General features: G+C 37.2%; 1 protein-coding gene across 11 annotated transcripts in view; it reads right to left on the bottom strand.

Annotated features, from left to right (window-relative positions):
• The window catches only part of UTRN (utrophin), a 508,091-nt gene that overhangs the window by 23,733 nt on the left and 460,196 nt on the right, over positions 1-24,162 (bottom strand). For 10 of the 11 annotated variants that reach the window (XM_089922090.1, XM_089922091.1, XM_089922085.1 and 7 more), the window contains 4 exons: positions 10,825-10,961; positions 5,893-5,931; positions 5,602-5,667; positions 4,451-4,516 (listed from right to left, as the gene is read on the bottom strand). In XM_089922090.1, coding sequence (XP_089778216.1) covers positions 4,451-4,516; positions 5,602-5,667; positions 5,893-5,931; positions 10,825-10,961 — 308 coding nt within the window. Of the gene's footprint in view, positions 1-4,450; positions 4,517-5,601; positions 5,668-5,892; positions 5,932-10,820; positions 10,962-24,162 lie in introns of those variants that run through there. The other variant, XM_089922095.1, reaches the window with a different exon arrangement.

Here is a 24,162-nt window from a genome sequence, read left to right as displayed (position 1 = left end):
AACAGAAACCTGGCAAGGAGGTTATGTGCGTGTGTGTTTAGAGGTGGGGGAGGGTATTTTCCTGAGAGGGAGTAAATGGGTAATTTATTATTATACCCTAAACATAACTGTATTATGAAGGAGCAGAGAAGGCTGTGAAGCTAATGTATCAACACCACAGGGATACCAATTAGCTGCTAAGGATAACAAGACTCTAAGTCAGTGATGCTTGGAGGCACTTCACTCAATTTAAATGAAGAGAGAGGCCATAATAAGAGAGGATTAAAAAGTACAGATCTAATAAATGGACAGGACAAATGGACAAAGCATAAAAATACAGTGCATATAAACTAAATAATAAAATGAAATAATAAAGCAATAAAAAAGTAAGAGTAGAGGAGAACATTTGTAAACATTTCTCAGGCGAAAAAGAGCATAGAAACTAAAAAGACTGAGTATGCAAAAAAGAAATAATAACAAAAGAAAAATGATCATATATATCCCAGTGAAAATGTTATCTATTCAGGATAAAGCATCTCAAGAAATCAGCCAGAAATCAAAACAAAACAGGAAATCATTTGTAAAGAAAGAAAAATGTTTAGCTTCCAACTCTCATAATATTCAATGTCCAAAGTCAATGGACAAGGTCTAGAGTCCTAACCTAGCCATTCATATGACCAACCAGGTCAAGTAAATGTACAGCAAAGCACTTTGGCCGCAATTTCCTTCCTTTAAAGATTTTTTCTGTTCCAGGCTTCAGAGTTGCAAACAGCAATGCCAGTGCCAATCAGGCCAGCCCCCCAATTTGATCCTTCCACATACAACAGTGTCGCTCAAGGGCAGACGGCAGATGGAGTGAGACATCCTGATGGCAATGGCCTAAGGAGATGTCCTTAAGTTCCAGCTACTCAGATTCCCCAGGACTATCCTGAGTCCTGTCTCTTTTTGAGACATGGTTGCTCAATTCCTCCTTGAAAGAAAATTAGTATCCTTAAAATTAATGCCTTTAAATTGTCCACAGTCAGACTTTCAGGAGAAAAGGGAATGTTGGGAATTGGGTTTATGTGGGCCCACATAAACCACGAGATTGATTCAGGTCTAGGCTGGGGAGGTAGCAACCCATGATGCATGGAGGTACAACGACTAATTAACCAGCTTCACAGAAGATGAACATTGTTAGGAGCCAGGGAGCTGGTTTCATTGACCAGTTTGAAGGACAGAGAAAGGCTCAAACTGCAGATACAAATGACTAAAGGGCCTTGGGTAACTTAGAGAGAATTACAAGTTCAAGTCTCAAAATTCACATCTCAAAGGCATAGGGTTTTCTTTTATTGCCTATGGCTGAGATCACCCAAAACCAAATTTGGGAGATTGGGCCCAGCAGATGTTGAATTACAAATTTATTATTGTAATACTTATTCATCTTGTCAAGTCAATAGTACTGATTGGGGCTTCCCTGGTGGCGCAGTGGTTGAGAGTCCACCTGCCGATGCAGGGGACACGGGCTCGTGCCCCGGTCCGGGAGGATCCCATGTGCTGCAGAGCGGCTGGGCCCGTGAGCCATGGCCGCTGAGCCTGCGCATCCGGAGCCTGTGCTCCGCGACGGGAGAGGCCACGACAGTGAGAGGCCCGTGTACCGCAAAAAAAAAAAAAAGTACTGATTAAAATGAAAATATTTTAAAGGTAAATATTATACATTTAAGGGAGAAAGAATGACCATTCTATGTCAAACCACTGGATTTTAGGTCCAGAGAAGGGTTTCGAGGGTTAAGTCCCTGTTAGCGTTCTCACTTGATGGAACCCCTGCATGTTCACAGGAAAAGAACCCCAGAATACTCAGTAGTTCAAACTGTGAAGGAGCAAAGAAATTCCAGATTGGCTTTAACAAAGTAAGATTTATTAACATATTCATTAAGAAAATATTAATGTACCAGTAACTGGAAAACAATTTCTCTTTAGTGATTTATACATTCTTACACTATTAATTTAATCTCCCATAGAAGGGAGAATTTGGTTCCTTGCCTTTTCCAGCACCTCGAGGCCACCACATTCCTCCATTTTCAAAGCCAGCAGTGTAGCACCTGTAAAATCTCTGTATCTTACCTCTGCTTCTACGGCTACCTCCCCTTCCCTAACTGACTCTCCTCCATCTTTCAAAGACCCCTGCAACTACAGTGGACCCACCTAGATAATCCAGGATAATCTTCCCATCTCAAGATCCTTAATTTAATCACTTGTGCAAAGTCCCTTTTGCCATGTAAAGTGACACATTCATAGGTTTCAGGGATTAGGATGTCGACTTCTTTGGGGGCCCATTATTTTGTCTACTTCAAATGCCCTCACCATGTTCCTCCCCTGTGGGAACACTTATCCATCTCCCCTCTAGCCTGTAAGATTCCTGAAGACAGATCGACCTTTATCTATACAGTACTGGACACATGGCAGTGGTGTGCTGCTAAGTGTTTACCAGCAGGTTCTCTACAAGATAAATATATAAAAAGGCCCTGATTTGTAGCATTTTTAATTCTATGGTTTAAATACCCTCCTCATGGTCAATTTAAGCTAATGACTTCACAGAATGTAGAGCTGCGAAAAGATACACAGTTGCAGCACACCACCTGACACCCCAAGAGCATAGATAATAGTAAAGTGAAGTAAAATAATTAGGATGTGATGAGTTTTGAGTATTACTTTTGTTTTTATTTTAACCTAATCTATTGAACTGCTGGTGTATACAAATGAACTTGAATAACGGCTCTGTTTAACAAGAAGCTTACAAACTTCTTGAAAATTTAACAACCAGCTCTCACAATTGCCTCCAGCACGCTACTGCAAGGTAGGGTTACAATAAGTATTTGCTGGATGGAAGAATGAGTTAAGATACCTGCTGATAGTAGATCAAAATGTATTCAGCTGTTAGTCATCCGATTACTGTCTTTTCTCAGGCACTGGTGCTAAATTTAAAAATAAGTAGTGCTTATTCTAATTTGAAAATAGGAGAAACTAAATTTGAGCATTGCCTTTACTCTGTTCACAAGGCGCAAAGAACACATTTTAAAGAATTTAAGTTTGGTTTTAATTATTTTGGTTTTAATGATTATTTTTAAATTTTATTTAATTCTTTAGCTATTTGTCAAACGTGGTGGAAGTCATGTGGATTTAGGATATTCAAGATACTACTTTATAAGAAATACATACTAGGAGGTTAAATATGAAACAAGCATTATGAATATGCTATTATCTTGCTTTGGGAATTGTTCCAAACTCACAGTACATTAATAATAAGGTAAATCACTACTGCATTATTATATAGTATTAACTTGCTAATCTTTGAAATTTAAAATTGAACAATCTCCTGAGAGCTTTTATTTATAAGCTTAATGACAGTAAAACAATTTTTTAAAAATATTGACAAGAAGGGCTTCCCTGGTGGCGCAGTGGTTGAGAGTCCGCCTGCCGATGCAGGGGACACGGGTTCGTGCCCCGGTCCGGGAAGATCCCACATGCCGCAGAGCGGCTGGGCCCGTGAGCCATGGCCACTGAGCTTACGCGTCCGGAGCCTGTGCTCCACAACGGGAGAGGCCACAACAGTGAGAGGCCCGCGTACCGCAAAAAAAAAAAAAAAAAAATATTGACAAGAAGACATTCCATGTTAAGAGTGCCCTAAGGTATTTCAACTTGGCTCTCTCCATGATCTTTTTTAGTATAAAACACCTAAGAACCATGTTCTACAACTTTCCTGGTTACCTTACAGCTTCCCACCAGATCCAGACCACAATGAATCTGTGTGAGTCAAGTAAACTTGACACTATTGAAATCTTTTAGACATCATTCAGAATTTAAAATGTTAATTCCAAGGTGGTGGAGGGTGGGAAAAGTTCTAAAAGCAAGATGGCACACAACAGTGGGATAATGAGAGGGAAAATAACTGTCTAGAAAGGTTTTTAAAAAGTATTCTTAAGTTAAGGAGGCTTTTCCTAGTTGCTAATAAAATCAGATATTGGCAGAGGAGTTAACACTTTTCAATGAAGAGTGGGGAAGAAATGTCCAAGCCTGTGTGGGTTATAATTATTAAATGGCAGAGACTATGGAGAAAATGTGAGCACACAGAAGGAAGAGAATTTTACAGAACAGCACATATTCTGTAGAACTACATTTGTTAAATTAACAAGAAATATCAGACAAATGGAATGAATATCTATACCTGTATTTATAAATAAAACAATCTGATTTTCCTGAGACAGATGAGTGGCCAAATGTAGGATTTTTTTCAGTAACTTATACGAAACTAACTAAATAAACATATCCAATTTATACTATCATGGCTTGAAAGCATAAAATCTATGTAGACATTTTTATAACCACACTTATCAATTTTGATTGGGATCAAAATTCAGGGCTGCAATCAATGAAGATTATATCCGACAAGAACTAGCTTTCCCAGGCAGCACTAATTTCATGATTTACTTACACACTTCCTGTGGTAGAGCTGCTATCAGTGAGGAAAGACCCATTAGTCCTTTCCATCTGGGCCAGTCTGAAAAATGAAAATAAGGAGGTTAGAGAATGTGGCCATATAGGGCATAGTCGACTGGTACATCCTCAGTGTTCCTTAAACTGTCCTAATTCTTACAAAATACAGAACGGCCCAAATCCCCCAGCAAGACTTTGAAATTAAAACATCTAATGTTGAGCTATATTTCTATCACCACTGCCTTAAGGCCTGGAGACCTTTATTTTATACCATGTTCCTTAGTCTCCTAATAGACCTAGTCTCAGAATTGACCTCCGAGACCCTTAGGTCAGTCTTCATTCTCACACAAATCTGATTATGTTCCTCTCGTGTTTAAAGACTCTCCATGACTCCCCTTTACCAAAGGACAGAATCCTACTCCTTAGCAGGTGGGCCCCCCCATTATTGGACTTCAGCTTCTGTCCCTTCATTCCTTCTCATCCTTTCCCCTTTCTCTACCTGCAATCCTTTAAATAAACCATGTTCTTTCCTAGCTCAATGCTTTTGAGTATGTTTTTCCAATGGTCCAAGCCTGACTTTCTCCCCAAATTTCTACTTGGCCTAGACTCAGTTCAAATGTTACTATCTTACGGCGCTGGAACTAACCTTTTAAGGCGCAGGTGGTAACTAGCCCTGCCGATGCTTAGCGTGTATTTTTTCCTGAAAGTTTGTACATACCGTCAAGACCAGCCTACACTCTATATTGTTTGGGGACTCTAAAATAAACCCCCATAATAAAGCTTTAGCATACATTTAATTACGTATTTTAATTCATATGTGCACCCCCTCCTGAGAACACTTTCAATCCCTACTTTCATTCTGAAAACTGGGTTACATTATCTAAACCCTGCTTGTATGGTGTTTGGGTTCTCATGAGCTCAGTAATCACATCCCATGGAGACTTAGTCCACAAAATGTATAGCAGGTGTTTGGTAAAGTGCAAATTACAACATGGAGAGATGAAAGCCCAGCTTTCAAATATAATGGAATCACGACTTCTGCCAAACTACCTCCCTTAAATCAAGGCACGTTAATGATATAAGATTAATACAGAAAGAGATATATTCTGGGTGGCAGTGCAGTGGAGGGCTCCTATCAGAGTTTCTTACCGTGTAGCATACTGTTCTATTCTTGAATGGGTATCATCATGAAACAGCTGAGGAGACTGTAAAGGGCTATAAGAGAGAAAGCAAATAAACAGTTTTACACACAAATGTTGACAGATGTTACTTTAGGAATGTTAGCTTAGTTAAATGATGAATTTGACATGCAAAGAAACCACTAGGATTGTTACCCAGGGGGCAGAAGTATTATTTTAGAACAAGAGCTTAGTAATCACCCCATGCTGATAAAGCTGATCAGAACATCAGTCTTGTGCATATGGAGCTGCGAATACTCACTCATAGTGCTCTGGCCACAGACTGATGAGTGCCATAGGACTGCAAAGAGGGCAGAGGGAGACAAAAGTCATAGAACAAACACTTTAGAGCAATTTAAGACAAAAGCAGTGGGCGTAGGGGTGGGGGACATTCTCAATTGTCTTCCACTCCCATGTTTGGTTGCCCTGAGGTCCACTGTGACAAAATCAAAACTAACAACAAATGACTGTTTATTCTAGAAAAGATACTGTGTATTCAAGTGCCTGCAGGGGCCTTTTCACAGATATTACAGGATATTTGTTATAGATAGCAAACACATCTTTAAGTAATCTGATTGAAAAAAGAAACAGAACGCTCTAAAATACCTCAAAGTTATGTAAACAATAATGTTCCATAACATACCGAAGGGAGATGCAATCATATTTTTGTTTTCCCTGGAGAAGAAACTTGATCAGAATGGTAAAGTTAAATACCAAAGACTACATTGTATATTGATGGCAGAGTTGCGATGAGAATGTTCTGAATCTTTGCTCAATTTTAAACGTAAAAATCCAAATCCAGGTGTACACAAAGTATCTCAACCTCACAGATTCACTGAAAAAAGATGTGACGCTTTCCTCTACACCCGGCCAGAATTCTCAATTATCCATAAAACTGAAAGCAACTTTTCTAGGTCATGATACACTCACTGTCTTCAAACAAAATTTTATCCAGAAGTTCTATCTAAGAAACTGACAAAAGGAACATTGCTTGAATCAGGGCTTGAGACTGGAACTTGATTATTCAGTATCCCTCCTAGCCCTGGGGGTATACTCCAACCTCCCAGCACTGCCTAGAAATCCCTAAGTCTCCATGTATCCTTTGAAAACAAATGATCCTAATTAAAAGCTAGTTCAAACGCTAACCTTTTTTACTGGAGGGGAAGGAAGAGGAGGGAATACTGATGAATGTGGAAATTTAAAATTCTAAAGAAAATTAGTTTTCTAATTAAGTAAAATCTCCTGCAAAAGCTAATGCTGATTGAAACAAAGAGGAAGAAAAGTTTAAATTATTCTAGATCTACTTGATTCTCCTATTTCTATTACAGATACACACTCAAGAAAAAGTTAATGATTTCATTATCTCCTACTGGGAAGCAAAAGTTGATGTCTGCATAGCAAAGGTTAAAAGAAGATGGAAGGTCATCTTATTGGGATGGAAAACTGAGACTCTTTGGACCTACTTTCAAAAACAGGCATTTATTCAGTCTGTGTTTGTCAGAACATCTATACTGTAAATAGACTTAATTACCCACGTATAAAATAGATACAACAACAATGAAACAAAACAGTATTATTCAATAGTCTTTTTACATCACTTTTCATTAACTCTGAAATATGTATGGTTAAGTGTCAGGTAAATGATTTGCTATACACTTTCTAAAAAATAGGAACTGCTTGAGAGACCATTTCTAAAATTCAAGTGTACTACAACATTCGCTGTGAGCTTTAAATGTAAGAAACATATGTACTTTTTGATCTTAATTGAACTCAGAAAAGCTTTGTGAAACTGCTTGACTGGTTCCTGTAAGGTTAATTCAGTTAGCACAATAGTGATTCACTGAACTAAGAATGGCAGAGGCAGAAAGCTGAATTGAAGTTTCTCAAGAGAAAGTTTTTTATATATTGTGAAAATTTCTAAGAAAAGAAATAAAGATTAAAAAAACCCAAAAGTTTAGGCTTTATTGACTTCAAAGTACCTTGATTTGCAGAAAAAAATGTTAAGTGATAAGCTTTTTCATTTAATTCTAGAAGAGGAAAACTGGGCAATATTCTCCCTGCATTGTTAGAATCTATGATTAAAGGGGGTTAAAAATAAGACCAATCTATGTGTTAGCCCAGACTTCATAATGTGGCCTATCCCTGCTTTCCAGAGTAGTGTTTGAACAGAGTTTGGTTAATCACACACTAATATGGAAGGAATCTGACTCTACTAATGTTATATGAAATATAACCCAGACTTTCTTTGAAGAACTTCGTGACTCCTTTGGTGCCTTAAATTCTCAGCAGACTGTTCCTCATGCTTCCAACCTTTTTGCCTTCTGAAGTCCATTTCTCCCCAGGCAGAGTAAGTGCAGTCCCAGTGTGCTCTAACATACAAATCTTCAATGGCTCCCCACGGCTCTCAAGTAACCTACAAACACCGTGGCATGGCCTACAAGGTCATTCATTATCTGGTTCTTGCTTTTCTCTCCATTTTCATTACTTCCCATCCCAGTTTCTGAAACAATCTTGTCTTCAGGCTTTTGAAAATGTTTGCCTTGGCTTGAAACTCTCCCTCTCCTCCCCAGGCACCAAACACTGAGCGTTTGGCCCTATTACTCTTTCAGTTCTCCAGGTTAGCTGTCACTTCCTGCCAGTGCAATGCCCCCACAACCATAATTCTACTTACTATGAATTGGTTCTTGCTACAGTAAGAACTTAAAAAAACATGAAACTCATCTACTCCACCTTAACCAATAAGGGAGAGGTGTCTATTTTACTCCTTTTAATCTTCAGGGAAACCTTTTTGGCCAGTAAATCTCACTCAATTCTCAAATTTCTTTGTCACTCTTTGAGCCTGTTTCTCAGGTTTATTTTCAACGGTAACTCTTTCATCAAGCTCTACTCATTTATTTTGATTTATTTTTTGAAAAAAAAATCTTGCATAGTTATAAAATTAATCGAATAAGCCTAATCATGGATTTGTTTACCTTCTTTTACTAATTTTCCCATAAAACCCCTCCACGCACGCATGTATAATTACTGGATAGGGGATAAGACCTTACATTTTGCAGAGATGAAAGAGAAAGAAGCAAAAGAAAATTCTAATCAGCTTCATATATAACTTCAACACATTTACCACTTTGCTGGTTTTTCTCCAATGTTCTCTTCCCACAAATAGGAGAATAAATGAAATCAAATTTTTTACTACCCACTCATGTAAATTGTTACACCAGAAGATTAAGTGGCCCTGTACTGGAAAGGGCTCAGTAGAAAAATGAACTATACTGACTCCAAGAACGCATCCTAGGAGTGAAAAAAGAAGAAAACCTGCCCAATGTATCCAGTAGCTCATAAATCTTTTTCAAAAACGATCTTGTGACATCTGACTTAATCTTACACTCCTTCTTTTCTTTCTCTTGTTTTCCTCTCACTGACAATGCTGGTAAATTTATGTTAGCTAAAATGAAGCATCTTCAGAGTTACAGCCAAAAATCATAGCACAAAATTATTTGGCACACTTTTCTGTTCTTTTTTACTTTCACTGAGTCACCCAGAATAGAATGATTGATGTCAGTGATTACTTTTGACAGTGAAAGGCAAATTATCAAAATTGCTTAAAAGGAGTTTAAAAGATCTATCTATCTGTATGATTCATATGAAGGATGCAGATATCTGGGACATAAATGGTCCCAAATGGTTTATCCAAAGAGTGAAAGGCACATCACTATTTCAAACCTATCAAAGTATCCTATAAATAAAAGCACTGTGTGATAATTCTATGCTTCAGGCAACTACTCCAAAGGTTATTTAGATCTGATACCAAGATAAGTAAAATTTTGTCTTTATTATAAGGTGTTCAGCATAGTTAAGCTATATATTGGATACTAAAACAAATAAGAATGTATTATCATACACTTTTGAAAAAAAAGAAAAAAAATCTACCCACAAAACAGAGGACCAAAAATATACCTTTCCTTATGGATTTTAAGTATTTGAGTAGTGTCCTTTAAATTGAAATTGTTTCAATAAAATTTCTTCTAAAATGTACTGTGGAAAAAATGACTGGGAGGCATATATCCTAATTGTACAGAATTTGAAATCAAGCAAGGTTATCAAAAAGTTTGAATTTCTTGGTATGCTTTAAATGAGTATGTGGTATTTTTATCTACATATACAGCTGCTTTATATTTCTTTCTGCTGCACACCCATAATGTTACCTATAGAGGGATAAAAATACCTACTATGCTTTGGCTGTGGTCTTTCTTCTACTTCTTAGCAGTTCAACAAATTAAAAAAAAAAACTGCACGTAAATGTAGCAAAGCCCCTGGTCTATAGGGTTTTATATGGGAAAAAAAATTGGACTAAATAGTCTATCCCTCTGTTTTGACATCTTTGAGACATGGACTGTCATAATACACTGGACGATTACTATTCTCTGATTATCTCTCATATACACAATAAAATGAATTATGAGTTTTGAAGGTTAAATGTCAACACATTTTTATACTTCTTATTACAATTTTCTCTACTATATAATGTAGGAAACGCCATACTTCACACTTTGGAGCTTCTCTTCTGTAGTTATTTGAGAGGGCATATTTCTGTAACTAGAACTTCACTATTCTTTACGACTAGGCACTCTGCTATGATTAGCAATAAAAGTTAATTCCCCCCAAGATTCAAGCACAAGAAAACTGCCTTGGCAGGCATATTTATGCTGATATTTTTAAAAAGTGATTCAAAGATTTAAAATCATATTTATTTTGATCTTGATGTATAATTGTTTAGTAATTTAAAATTTGCTCTTGCATTTCTTCTGGCTCACTTTAAAATTTCTTGTTCTTTTCATTTCAGGCTATACATTGCTATTCTCTGCTTTATAATCCCAAAGTAATTTTGTTACTTGAAGCTTTGTTTCATTTATGTTTGTAAACTCAAATTATATACTTTTAAGAAATTTTGTCTATTTCATGTTTAGGAACACAGGCAAAATTAAACCTGGAAGTTTTGCTGCGCCATCAAAAGCAAACAGTCAAAATTCATGTTGTGAAGACTGATTCCAAGTTTATTTTACCTCTTTTAAAATGAAACATTTTACCAAAACACAAATTCTTTTTTGGTATCAGATTTCTCTTTTGTCACTAACATAAAAGTAGCAGATATAAGAGCATATACAAATACAAGTTTTAATAGTAAAAGTAAACTTACGTCTCTAAGTTGTCACCTTCAAGAACTGTCTGGACAGGCAGGTAGCCAAGCCGAGGATGTTTGGCAAAGTATTTCTTCGATCTGAACTTATTCTTCAGCACCTTTGTGAAGTCCCGTACATCTTCCCCAGATGTTGTCTATGAGGTTGAAAAAAATCACACTTTTCTCATTAAAATGGAAGGAAGGAGACAACTATCTACAATCAAATTAGAGTAGATGTAAACTGATGCAATTACATGACCACAGTTTCAGTAGCTTTATGTATTTTTGGAATAGCGCACAAGGTCATAACACATGGCACTCAGGACTCATCATTAAATATATCCAGCAATTAGTTTACAATTTTAAATTTTCTGTTGAGCATACACCATAAGTAGATAATTTCCCCAATTTGTTAAAAATCGGGCCTAAAAGTAAAATTAGTTTTGGCAATCTTACTGGTTGATTCCTTTCACTAAAAAAGCTGCAATATGTTACTAAACATTTGGTGATGATGAAGCATTCTGGATATTATATGGTTTTAACTAAGGTGAATAAATCAGGCTGAGCTATATATACAGCCTGTACAAGTCAACATACATTGTAATCTAGAAAAGAGAAATACACAAGAGAGAAAGTGCAGGGCCACACTGGTTCTCTGTATTGCAAGAAATACTGTCAGATTCTTGTTCTTTTCCAACCATACAAATATATAATTATTCGACATGGACTAAATTACTAATGGCCATATAAAATGTGACTTTTTAAAGAAGCATTTCAGGATGACTAGTTACTAATCATTTAGGGTGAGGTGGGCTGAAATCCACCCCAACTCCCAAGCCCTCATCCACTCAAGGAACTGTTCTCTGAGCCCCAGTTTTCTACTCCGTATCATCAATTCTAGTTTTTTTTGGAATATGTTAAACAGACATCAACTTTAGTCCTTCTGAAGGTGTATTTAAAATATTGATGTGTGCAGAACTGAACTGAAACCTTGGTCATCTGACTCCTAGCTGGCTATCCCTTCTACAGCTAGGCAGACCTCATGCCAACCTCTTTACAAAGCGAAACCAGAGGACTTTTCTATGATAACAAACTGAGTACTAAATATATTGACTTACCTGCCACCTGCTTCCCTCCAGGCCTTGCACCCTCCCCAGTCTGTCTTTTCCCTCATGACAAGCATGCCCAAGACTCATGCAAATAGAAGTTTAACAAAATGTAATTATTTTTTAAAACAACGCTTTTGTGGTTTTGTTACTTTCTATTTGCTCCCATTCCACCTAAATATGTCTTCTTCTAGTAAACAATTAAGGAAACTTTTGATTCTCTAAGCTTGCAGAGCAGAGAGAAAACATAAATCAGCCCAAGCTATTTACACATCAATCTTTGCTTTATTTAAAAGGATATGTATAGCAAGCAAAGCCCACATTCTCAGTAGGCCTTGCTATCAGACCCACAATGTCAAATCTTTTCCTGAATAACAAAGAAAAAACTATATAATACCTGCAGTTATATAGATACAGACCCTCCCAAATATAAAGTGTAGAAAATGAGCTATTAATGGGGGAAAAAAAAAATCCAAGGCGCTCTGTAGAGGAAAAAGGGTCGCTATAAGAGGATGGTTTGGGGGTATTAAAATCTAACCAGGCAGAACAGGAGAAAGAAGCAGAACACAGTTGGGAGTAAAGAAGGCAATATTTAGAGACACAATGCCTGCTACAGAGAATAAAGCCAAAAGGATATATCACTACTATAAAGGACATTTGGACTTTTAGCAATGGGTATCACAACCACAGATCATTAAGTTTATACATATGTTTATCCTGAATGTTTTGGTAAAGAGACAAAAAAAGGAAGAAGCTTTCCATGATAGAAATACAAAAAGAAGGCCCCATGCAATAATAAGCATTTATGACCCAATTTATTTCTATGTCTGTCCTTAACACACTGTTAATATACAAGGAGATAAAGAAGTAACGGCCTCCAGCTTTTACTTGGTCCATTTCCATCTGGCAATAAGAAGGTTTTTATTGCTCGGGCCAGTGATTTTCAAGCCATATCCAGGTCTTTAACTCAGGCAGCCCTGAGTGGGGCGGGTGGGAGAAAAGGCCAGGTGGGCAAGGCACCAGGCCACTTCCCCAGTCTGCCTCAGCCAGGACAGCGTACAATACAGTGGCCTTTAGTATATTCATGGCGTTGTGCAACCATCACCACAATCTAATTCTAGAACATCATCATCACCTCAAAAAGAAAGAAAGCCTGTACCGATTAGCAATCATTCCCACCCCTCTCCCCACCCCCATCTCCTCCCCTCAGCCTCTGGCAACCACTAATCTACTTTCTGTTTCTGTGGATTTGTCCATTCTGGACAGTTCTTATAAATGGAATCAAATAACATGTGGTCTTTTGTGACTGGCTTCTTTTACTTAGTATAATGTTCTTCTAGCTTATCTCTATTTTGGTTTCAATGTGAACTCTTGCTTGGGAAAAAAATGACACATCATTAAAAGTACAAGTCCAATTCCGCATCACACATTCTTTAGCTAAATACATTCAGGACATGGAAGAACAAAGCAAAACCAACCGACCAACAAAAAACAAACAAAAAACACCTACTTGCCTCCCAAAAAGTTATAGCAGGGGTTTCAGATAATGCTCAAATTTGATATTTAGAAAAAATGAGTGCGTTCTCATATACAGTGCTAATGAGGAAAAAACACTACCACCAGCAGTTGTAATCTAAGGGCACTAAATTCACTAATGCCATAAACTTTATGCAATATTCAAAGGAAAAGTGAAAAGTAATTCATCCCACAGGAATGTGATTCTTTAGCTGGGATAGAGCCAAGAAAGTGAATTATGCCTATTTTCTCACCAAAAAGGTTAAAATAGGGTATTCCCTGGCAGTCCAGCGGTGAGGACACTGCACTTCCAATGTTGGAGGTGCAGGTTCAATCCCTGGTCAGGGAACTAAGATCCTGCATGCCGCGTGGCGTGGCCAAAAAAAAAGGCTTAAATATATTTGTACATATTTGATCTAATTTCCTATCTAATAACAGTACCTAATATTTCTCCGTTTGGAGGTGCTAGAGCAACAGTTTGGTAAAAAGCTGAACAGAGGACCACCCACCTAGCATAATGAATACCATCAAACTCAACTCTGTCTCCATGCTAGTATGGAGACAGAGTTATTCTTGTTATTTTTAAAGCAAACAACTATTGATATTATGATATGAAGATGAAATCGAAAGGATCATTCATTACTACAAAAATTATCCAGCATGTTAAGTTATCCATGCATTTCTCAAAAGACTAGGTTTTCACTTATTGCTGTAAGAAAAGAAATAAAAAGAACAAAAGACTTTGTAGATCTCATTAGATGTAACGAGGGTAATATATTACCACAGAAGTCTCACCTTATAAATAGCTTTCTTTCAATCTTTTTTTTTTTATTATCAAGGGCAGTGAGAGTATCATCACTATTTTGACCCAAAAGGAAACTGACACTAAGGCTTTCAGGGATTCAGACTGACAAGGTCAGTAAGGCAAGAGCTGCTCTTGCAAACCTGGGTCTTTTCACCATACCAGAGCTATATCACGTCTCCATGAAAAACGGAACAGTCTTAAGTTTTGTAAGAAAAAGAAGCCATAGCCATTGACTAAACTATTATTATAGTCTGAATTTTGCCTTTATTTTAAATAAAGTACTACTAAGATACCCTGTGGCTGAGTTTTACAAAATTTATATTGAAATGTCATTTTATAACTTTCAAATTGCATATATAAGAAATGTTCAGTGCAAGTACAATTAGAAAAAAAATACACATGGAAGAGAAAAAGGAGAAAAATTAAAATTGCCGGCTCTTCTGTCACCCAGAGATAACCACTCTTCAAATGGTTGTAATTGGACTGTTTCATTTATTTATTTTATTTTATTTTATTTTTTTGGTACGCGGGCCTCTCACTGTTGTGGCCTCTCCCATTGCGGAGCACAGGCGCCGGACGCTCAGGCTCAGCGGCCATGGCTCACAGGCCCAGCTGCTCCGCGGCATGTGGGATTTTCCCAGACCAGGGCACGAACCCGTGTCCCCTGCATCGGCAGGCGGACTCTCAACCACTGCGCCACCAGGGAAGCCCATGGACTGTTTTATTTTTTAATCCTTTTTATTGCAAAATAAACCACAGATATATAAAACTATATACAACAGGCACCTGGTTTAATAAAATAAATTATATGGTGAATACCATCCAGTCAGGAAATTGAACTTTTTTTTTTTTGCGGTACGCGGGCCTCTCACTGCTGTGGCCTCTCCCGTTGTGGAGCACAGGCTCCGGACGCGCAGGCTCAGCGGCCATGGCTCACGGGCCCAGCCGCTCCACGGCATGTGGGATCTTCCCAGACAGGAGCACGAACCCGTGTACCCTGCATCGGCAGGCGGACTCTCAACCACTGTACCACCAGGGAAGCCCAGGAAATTGAACTTTGTTGGACATTTCAGAAGCCTCATTCCAGTCATAACTGCTTCCCACCTCTCTAAAACCAGCATCCTCATTTTTACGATAACTTCCTTGTGTTTTAAAAATAGTTTCATCACTCCAATGTTTGTCTCTAGATACTATAGTTTAGTCTAGCTCATTTTAAAAAATCTGTATATTTTAAGTCACTTTTAGTCTACCAGATTTCTTCTTCATACTTGCCATTTCATTATAATTTTTCTGTTGGAAACTCAGGCAATTCAACCTGTGAAGTTTTCAAGAGTAGGATTTTGCTGGTTGCATATTTTTGGTGCAGTTTAGCATGTTCCTTTGGATATCCTGCAAATTGGCAGCTGGATCCAGAGAATGCATGAGACTCAGTGAGACTCAGGTTTGCTCTTTTGGCAAGATTATCAGCGGTGTTTGGTAGGATTATAGGAGACACATGATATGTGGTCATCTCTCTTACATAATCCTAGTAGCTTTCATGCTAAATGCCTATATCCATCCAATGAGGGCTTTAAAATGGTGATATTCTAATTCTACCATTCATTTTTAGTTGAAAAAAATTTTTAAGGACATCCCCCTCATCCATTTAGTCACTCAATAGTAAAGTTGATTCAGGAAAGGCAGGATTACATGTTTGATTTTTCTCTTTTATTGACCAATTTTCCCTGTAATGAATTGGTTTCCTACCATCTTCCAAAGAAGACCAACTTTAAATTGTTTTAAAATATCATTATGAATTCATACATTAACATATTTGATGAGTTTTGATCTACTGCAATTACTGTTGACCCTTGAACAACACGGGTTTGAATGACACGGGTCCACTCATACACAGATTGTTTTCACTAAATATGTACTATAGCACTACACAAACCGTGGATGTGGAGGGCCCACTGTAAAGGTTACGTGGATTTTCCACTCTCCAGGAGGTTGCTGCGTTCAAGGGTCAACTATATTATCATTATTGAAGCTCAAACTGTCCCATCTTTGGCCAGTAGGAGCCTCTTCCTTGTTGTCCCATTTAGTTTAAGTTCTACTGGTAACAATATAGTTAATGCTCTCCATCAGCCCGTAGGATGTTATGTCTCTAGTTACTTTGGTCTCTAACAAATTCCCCAAGAAGTGCTCATAGGACCAATATTACCTGAGCTCTTACATGTTGATGATGCATTTCCTGTGTCCTTTGCTAGTTACTAGAAAGTTGGTTTTTCTGGATATGAAATCCTTAGCTCATATATTTTTCCCTTGAAAAATACTTTCGGTATACTTTCGGTATACTTATACTTTCGGTATAAAGTATTGCAGTTGAAAAGTCTGATAGTTATTTAATTTTCTTTCCTTTTTAAGTCATTTTTTCCTTTTGTTTAAATGACCAAAGGATTTTTTTTTTATTTTAAAGTCCATTAATTTTACCAGAATATGTCATAGCGTTGATCATTCTGAGTTAGTGTTTTCAGGCATAATATACTCTTTCAGTGTACAGATTCACTTTTTCTTGTTCTTCTGGGTTTGTTTTTTTTTTTTTTTTGAGGGAGGAAAGATTTTCTTCAAAAAGATTTTTTTGGAAGTAGACTTGATTAGTTTTCCTTGTTTTTAAATTTTATTTTATTGTTTTATTTTTTATCTTTGGCGCCCCCATGAGGCATGCAGGATCTTAGCTCCCCAACCAGAGATCAAACCCACGCCCCCTGCAGTGGAAGCATGGAGTCTTAGCCACTGGACCGCCAGGGAAGTCCCTTTAATTTTTATTTTTAGTGTTTGTTCTACCTTATCTTGGGTGTCTTCTTCAGGGACTCATACTATCCATACTTCCAGTCCTTTTTTTTCTGGCCTATCTTCAGTATTTGTCATTTTCTCTTGAATCCCTTATATTGCTTTCTTCACTTCTTTTTAAGTTTTAAGGTTTGCCTCTTATTCACCTTCTATTTCTTTTATGGTATTTATCTGCTCTGTTTATTAAGACTAAAATTAATTAGTCTTAATTTCTGAAATTATTTTTCTTTTATTTCTAACTCTTTCCTATGTTCTGTTACCCCAAAATATGCCAAAGGGGGCGTATTGATTAAATTAATTGAGAAACAGCCAGGGCAAGAACAGTCTGATCCTATGCTTTGTCCCCCTGAAAGCAGGAAATAATCTCCCATGTAAAAGGTACCCTCTCTGCACCAGGACACAGAGAAACATCCTTATGGCTAGAAATAGGGAATTCAAGGCTGAGAAAGCTGTGGGAACCATCTGCTTAGATTCTTCCGTAACTGGTAGCCAAGCCAAAGTTTCTTTGTCTTGTCGGTTCTTCACAAAGTTATTGGGTTTTTTTGCCTAGAAGGTACAAAACTGCCTGCTTTGGTCACTTCTTTGAGTCTCTCGTATGCACAAAATTAAACTTTGATTTTCTCTTGTTAGTCTGTCTCACGTCAATTTAATTATTAGACCAGTCAGAAGAACCTAGACGGGTAGAGGTAAATTTTTTCCTCCCCAACAATATGTAGCAAGTTTTGTGACTGGTGGTGGTTTGTTACCACCTAGATTTATTTGGAGGATATCCCATTACCTAGTTTTGTTGTAAATATTATCCAGAGGTTTGGTTTTGCTGTCTAGATCTCTGCCTCTTTTTATGTAACTACTTTACAAATGGGAAGAAAACGGCAAAGGCAAAAGAGATTGAAAACTCTGAAGCCACCGCTACCACCATCTCCCCCAAATCCTTCTGGACTCATTTTTAACAAGCACATAAGAACTCTCACATCCAAATGAGGACTGTCCTTCAAATTGTCATTTTTGGAAATCTAATGAAGGTGACTCACTGTGAAAAACATTTAAAAACTGAACCTACACAGACAAGTGGGTATGTGAATACTTTAAAATATACTTTCCTCTGTTATGCTGCTATTAAGAAGCAGTGAGATAATATAAAATGTAGCCTGGCATAAGTCTGTCCATGTAACTCTCTACCCAAATCCCAAAAAATCCTGTGTAAGCTGGTATGAGATGATTTTTCACTCTTGAGTTCTATTTTGCCAACCAAAGTTGGGGGTATTTTAAATTTTCCTCTGTTTTACTTCTTGATTGGGAACAAATATAGACTTCATATAGAGCAAAATTTAGAGTTAGAGGACTACAAATAAAAAAACAAAACCATATTCATTTTAAATCTCCTCAAAATTTCTTTGGTCAATTCATGACTTGGGATGGCACTATTACCTAATTCCTTAACAAATACTCCCAACATTAGAGTTTTAACTTAACTACAAATATGCATAAATTATAGACAGAGGAAAACAAGGAAGAACAAGGAGGAAAACCAAGATTACATAAGAAACAACACAGTCTTTGGCACATGAGTAGAATAATTATTATTATTTGGATCATGCACAAATACAAAAATCATTGTTGAACAATACCCTCATTAGCAGGAATTACGTCTCACATATAGAAGTCAATAGTCCCAAACGATAGACGCATACTTCTAAAGAGAACATTTCATTATCATAGGGCTTATCTTAAAGACGTTCCAATAGTTTTTTAAAAATTGCAAAACAACCTCTCAGTTTTGCTTTAAGTTTCCTAGATTTCAACAAGTTGAAATTCAGACACACTGAATTCTATAGGTAGGATGAAATTAGTAAGATAAGCTCAGAGTCTTACCAGTTCTAATGGAAAAATATGAAACTAAAAAATTAGCATTAACAGAATCATCAAAGGGTCAAGAATAAGTAGTGAGTCATCCAAAGTAAAATTGATTTTGCTCAAATGTCACCTTAAAAGCTAACAACAGGGCTTCCCTGGTGGCACAGTGGTTAAGAATCCACCTGCCAATGCCGGGGACACGGGTTCGAGCCCTGGTCCAGGAAGATCCCGCATGCCACAGAGCAACTAGGCCTGTGCACCACAACTACTGAGCCTGCACTCTAGAGCCCGTGAGCCACGACTACTGAGCCTGTGTGCCCCAACTACTAAAGCCCGTGTGCCCAGAGCCCATGCTCCACAACAAGAGAAGCCACCGCAATGAGAAGCCTGCGCACCGCAACGAAGAGTAGCCCCCACTCGCCGCAACCAGAGGAAAAAGACCCCGCGCAGCATTGAAGACCCAATACAGCCAAAAATAATAAAATAAAATAAAAAGATTTTCAAAAAAAGCTAGCAACAATGTAAATGCACTCAACTTACTGGGAAAATAACGTAAGTGGGCAAGAACCAAAAACCCACCTTAGGATGCTGAGATCAGAGAAAGAGCAATGAGGTTGCGCTTTCAGCATATTGGCAAACATCTCAAGTCTTATCTGAAGAAGTAAGACTGCCAGAAACAAACTACACTAACTCAATGGAAAGCTTTCCAAAGAATGAATCAGTATTTTCTATATTTGATGTTTATAGTCTTATTAATACATTGATGCTGGCAGGAGTGGAGAGGGGTGGACAAAACAACTATTTCTAGTATTTTCTTTTTGTTTTTGTTTGTTTCTTGCCAACCATATACAGTTGTAAAGAAAAGATGTTATTTCACTTTTAACTTTAAAAAGAAAACTTTTTCTATTTTTCCAGTAGAAAAATGATTTTTCTACATTTTCTAAAAATACTGAAAGTATTAAATCTTGGGGTTTTTCTATTTTATTTCTTTTTTTATACAGCAGGTTCTTATTCGTTATCTACTTTATACATATTAGTGGATATATACCAATCCCAATCTCCCAGTTCATCCTACCACCCCCGACCCCGGCTTTCCCCCATTGGTGTCCATATGTTTGTTCTCTACAACTGTGTCTCTCTTTCTGCATTATAAACCGGTTCATCTGTACTATTTTTCTAAATTCCACATACATGCTTTAATGTACGACATTTGTTTTTCTCTTTCTGGCTTACTTCACTCTGTGTGACAGTCTCTAGGTCCATCCACATCTCTGCATATGACCTAATTTCGTTCCTTTTTATGGCTGAGTAATATTCCATTGGGTATATGTATGTATGTATGTATGTATGTATATATATATATATATATATATATATATATACACACATACAACCCACATCTTCTTTATCCATTTGTCTCTCGATGGGCATTTAGGTTGCTTCCATGACCTGGCTATTGTAAATAGTGCTGCAATGAACATTGGGGTACATGTGTCTTTGAATTATGGTTTTCTCAGGGTATACGCCCAATAGTGGGATTGCTGGGTCATGCGGTAATTCTATTTTTAGTTTTTTAAGGAACCTCCATACTGTTCTCCATAGTGGCTGTATCAATTTACATTCCCACCAACAGTGCAAGAGGGTTCCCTTTTCTCCACACCCTCTCCAGGATTTGTTGTTTGTAGATTTTCTAATGATGCCCATTCTAACCTGTGTGAGGTGATACCTCATTGTAGTTTTGATTTGTATTTCTCTAATGATTAGTGATGTTGAGCAGCTTTTCAGGTGCCTCTTGGCCATCTGTAAGTCTTCTTTGCAGAAATGTCTATTTAGGTCTTCTGCCCATTTTTTGATTGGGTTGTTTCTTTAATATTGAGCTGCATGAGCTGTTTATATGTTTTGGAGATTAATCCTTTGTCTGTTGATTCATTTGCAAATATTTTCTCCCATTCTGAGGGTTGTCTTTTCGTCTTGTTTATGGTTTCCTTTGGTGTGCAAAAACTTTTAAGTTTCATTAGGTCCCATTTGTTTACTTTTGTTTTTATTTCCATTACTCTAGGAGGTGGATCAAAAAAGATCTTCCTGTGATTTATATCAAAGACTGTTCTTCCTATGTTTTCCTCTAAGAGTTTTATAGTGTCTGGCCTTACATTTAGGTCTTTAATACATTTTGAGTTTACTTTTGTGTATGGTGTAGGGAGTGTTCTAATTTCATTCTTTTACATGTAGCTGCCCAGTTTTCCCAGCACCACTTATTGAAGAGACTGTCTTTTCTCCATATATCCTCTCCTCCTTTGTCATAGATTAGTTGACCATAGGTGTGTGGGTTTATCTCTGGGCTTTCTATCCTGTTCCATTGATCTATATTTCTGTGTTTGTGCCAGTACCATATTGTCTTGATTATTGTAGCTTTGTAGTATAGTCTGAAGTCAGGGAGTTTGATTCCTCCAGCTCCATTTTTTCCCCTCAACATTGCTTTGGCTATTTGGGGTCTTTTGTGTCTCCATACAAATTTTAAGATTTTTTGTTCTAGTTCTGTAAAAAATGCCTTTGGTAATTTGATAGGGATTGCATTGACTCTGTAGATTGCTTTGGGTAGTATAGCCATTTTCACAATATTGATTGTTCCAATCCAAGAGCATGGTATATCCCCCCATCTGTTTGTGTCGTCTTTGATTTCTTTCATCCGTGTCTTATAGTTTTCTGGTCTTTTACCTCCTTAGGTAGGTTTATTCCTAGGTATTTTATTCTTTTTGTTGCAATGGTGAATGGGATTGTTTCCTTAATTTCTCCTTCTGATCTATCATTGTTAGTGTAGAGGAATGCAAGAGATTTCTGTGCATTAATTCTGTATCCTGCAACTTTACCAAATTCACTGATTAGCTCTAGTAGTTTTCTGGTGGCATCTTTAGGATTATCTAGGTATAGTGTCATGTCATCCACAAACAGTGAGTTTTACTTCTTCTTTTCCAATCTGTATTCCTTTTATCTCTTTTCCTTCTCTTATTGCTGTGGATAGGACTTCCAAAACTATGTTGAATAATAGTGGTGAGAGTGGACACCCTTGTTGTGTTCCTGATCTTAGAGGAAATGCTTTCAGTTTTTCACCACTGAGAATGTTTGCTGTGCTTTGTCATATATGGCCTTTATTATGTTGAGGTAGGTTCCCTCTATGCTCACTTTCTGGAGAGTTTTTATCATAAGTCGGTGTTGAATTTTGTCAAAAGACTTTTCTGCATCTATTGAGATGATCATATGGTTTTTATTCTTTAATTTGTTAATATGGTGTATCACACTGATTGACTTGTATATATTCAAGAATCCTTGCATCCCTGGGATAAATCCCACTTGATCATGGTGTATGATCCTTTTAATGTGTTGTTGGATTTTGTTTGCTAATATTTTCTTGAGGATTTTTGCATCTATATTCATCAGTGATATTGGTCTGTAATTTTCCTTTTTTGTAGTATCTTTGGTTCTGTATCAGGGTGATTGTGGCCTCGTAGAATGAGTTTGGGAGTGTTCCTTCCTCTGCAATTTTTTGGAAGAGTTTGAGAAGGATGGGTGTTAGCTCTTCTCTAAATGTTTGATAGAATTCAACTGTGAAGCCATCTGGTCCTGAACTCTTGTTTGTTGGAAGATATTTAATCAGTTTCAATTTCATTACTTGTGATTGGTCTGTTCATATTTTCTATTTCTTCCTGGTTCAGTCTTGGAAGGTTATACCTTTCTAAGAATTCATCCATTTCTTCCAGGTTGCCCATTTTTTTGGCACAGAGTTGCTTGTAGTAGTCTCTTATGATGCTTTGTATTTCTGTGGTATCCATTGTAACTTCTCCTTTTTCATTTTAGTTTTATTGCTCTTTGCTATTGTTTTCTTTGTTTCTGTTTCATTTATTTCTGCTCTGATCTTTATGATTTCTTTCCTTCTACTATGGGTTTTGTTTATTCTTCTTTCTCTAGTTCCTTTAGATGTAAGGTTAGATTGTTTGAGATTTTTCTTGCTTCTTGAGGGAGGATTGTATTGCTATAAACCTCCCTCCTAAAACTGCTTTTGCTGCATCCCATAGGTTTTGGATTATTGTGTTTCTGTTGTCATTTGTCTGCAGGTATTTTCTGATTTCCTTTTTGATTTCTTCAGTGATCTCTTGGTTATTTAGTAACATATTGTTTAGCCTCCATGTGTTTATGTTTTTTACTTTTTTTTCCTTGTAATTGATTTCTAATCTCATGTTGTGGTCAGAAAAGATGCTTGATATGATTTCAATTTTCTTAAATTTACTGAGGCTTGATTTGTGACCTAAGGTGTGATCTATCCTGGAGAGTGTTCCATGTGCACTTGAGAAGAAAGTGTAATCTCCTGTTTTAGGATGGAATGTCCTATAAATATCAATTAAATCTATCTGGTCTATTGTGTCATTTAAAGTTTGTGTTTCCTTATTAATTTTCTGTCTGGATGATCTGTCCATCGGTGTAAGTGAGGTGTTAAAGTCTCCCACTATTATTGTGTTACTGTCGATTTTCTCTTTTATAGCTGTTAGTAGTTGCCTTATGTATTGAGGTGCTCCTATGTTGGGTGCACGTATGTTTATAATTGTTATATCTCCTTCTAGAATTGACCCCTTGATCATTATGTAGTGTCCTTCCTTGTCTCTTGTAACATTCTTTATTTTAAAGTCTATTTTATCTGATATGAGTATTGCTACTCCAGCTTTCTTTTGATTTCCATTTGCTTGGAATATCTTTTTCCATCCCCTCACTTTCAGTCTGTATGTGTCCCTAGGTCTGAAGTGGGGCTCTTGTAGACAGCAGATATATGGGTCTTGTTTTTGTATCCATTCAGCAAGCCTGTGTCTTTTGGATGGAGCATTTAATCCATTCATATTTAAGGTAATTATCGATATGTATGTTCCTATTACCATTTTATTAATTGTTTTGGGTTTGTTTTTGTAGGTCCTTTTCTTCTCTTGTGTTTCCCACTTAGAGAAGTTCCTTTAGCATTTGTTGTAGAGCTGGTTTGGTGGTGCTGAATTCTCTTAGCTTTTGCTTGTCTGTAAAGCTTTTGGTTTCTCCATCAAATCTGAATGAGATCCTTGCCAGGTAGAGTAATCTTGGTTGTATGTTTTTCCCTTTCATCACTTTAAGGATATCATGCCACTCCCTTCTGGCTTGTAGAGTTTCTGCTGAGAAATCAGCTGTTAACCTTATGGGAGTTCCCTTGTAAGATATTTGTTGTTTTTCCCT

The sequence above is a fragment of the Delphinapterus leucas genome, chromosome 12, assembly GCF_059928025.1.
Source record: "Delphinapterus leucas isolate spDelLeu-1000000601 "Yukka" chromosome 12, BTC_Dleu_Yukka2, whole genome shotgun sequence".
Classification (NCBI taxonomy): Eukaryota; Metazoa; Chordata; class Mammalia; order Artiodactyla; family Monodontidae; genus Delphinapterus; species Delphinapterus leucas.
The sequence above is the reverse complement of the archived record's forward strand: the minus strand, read 5'-3'. Positions and strand labels throughout refer to the sequence as shown.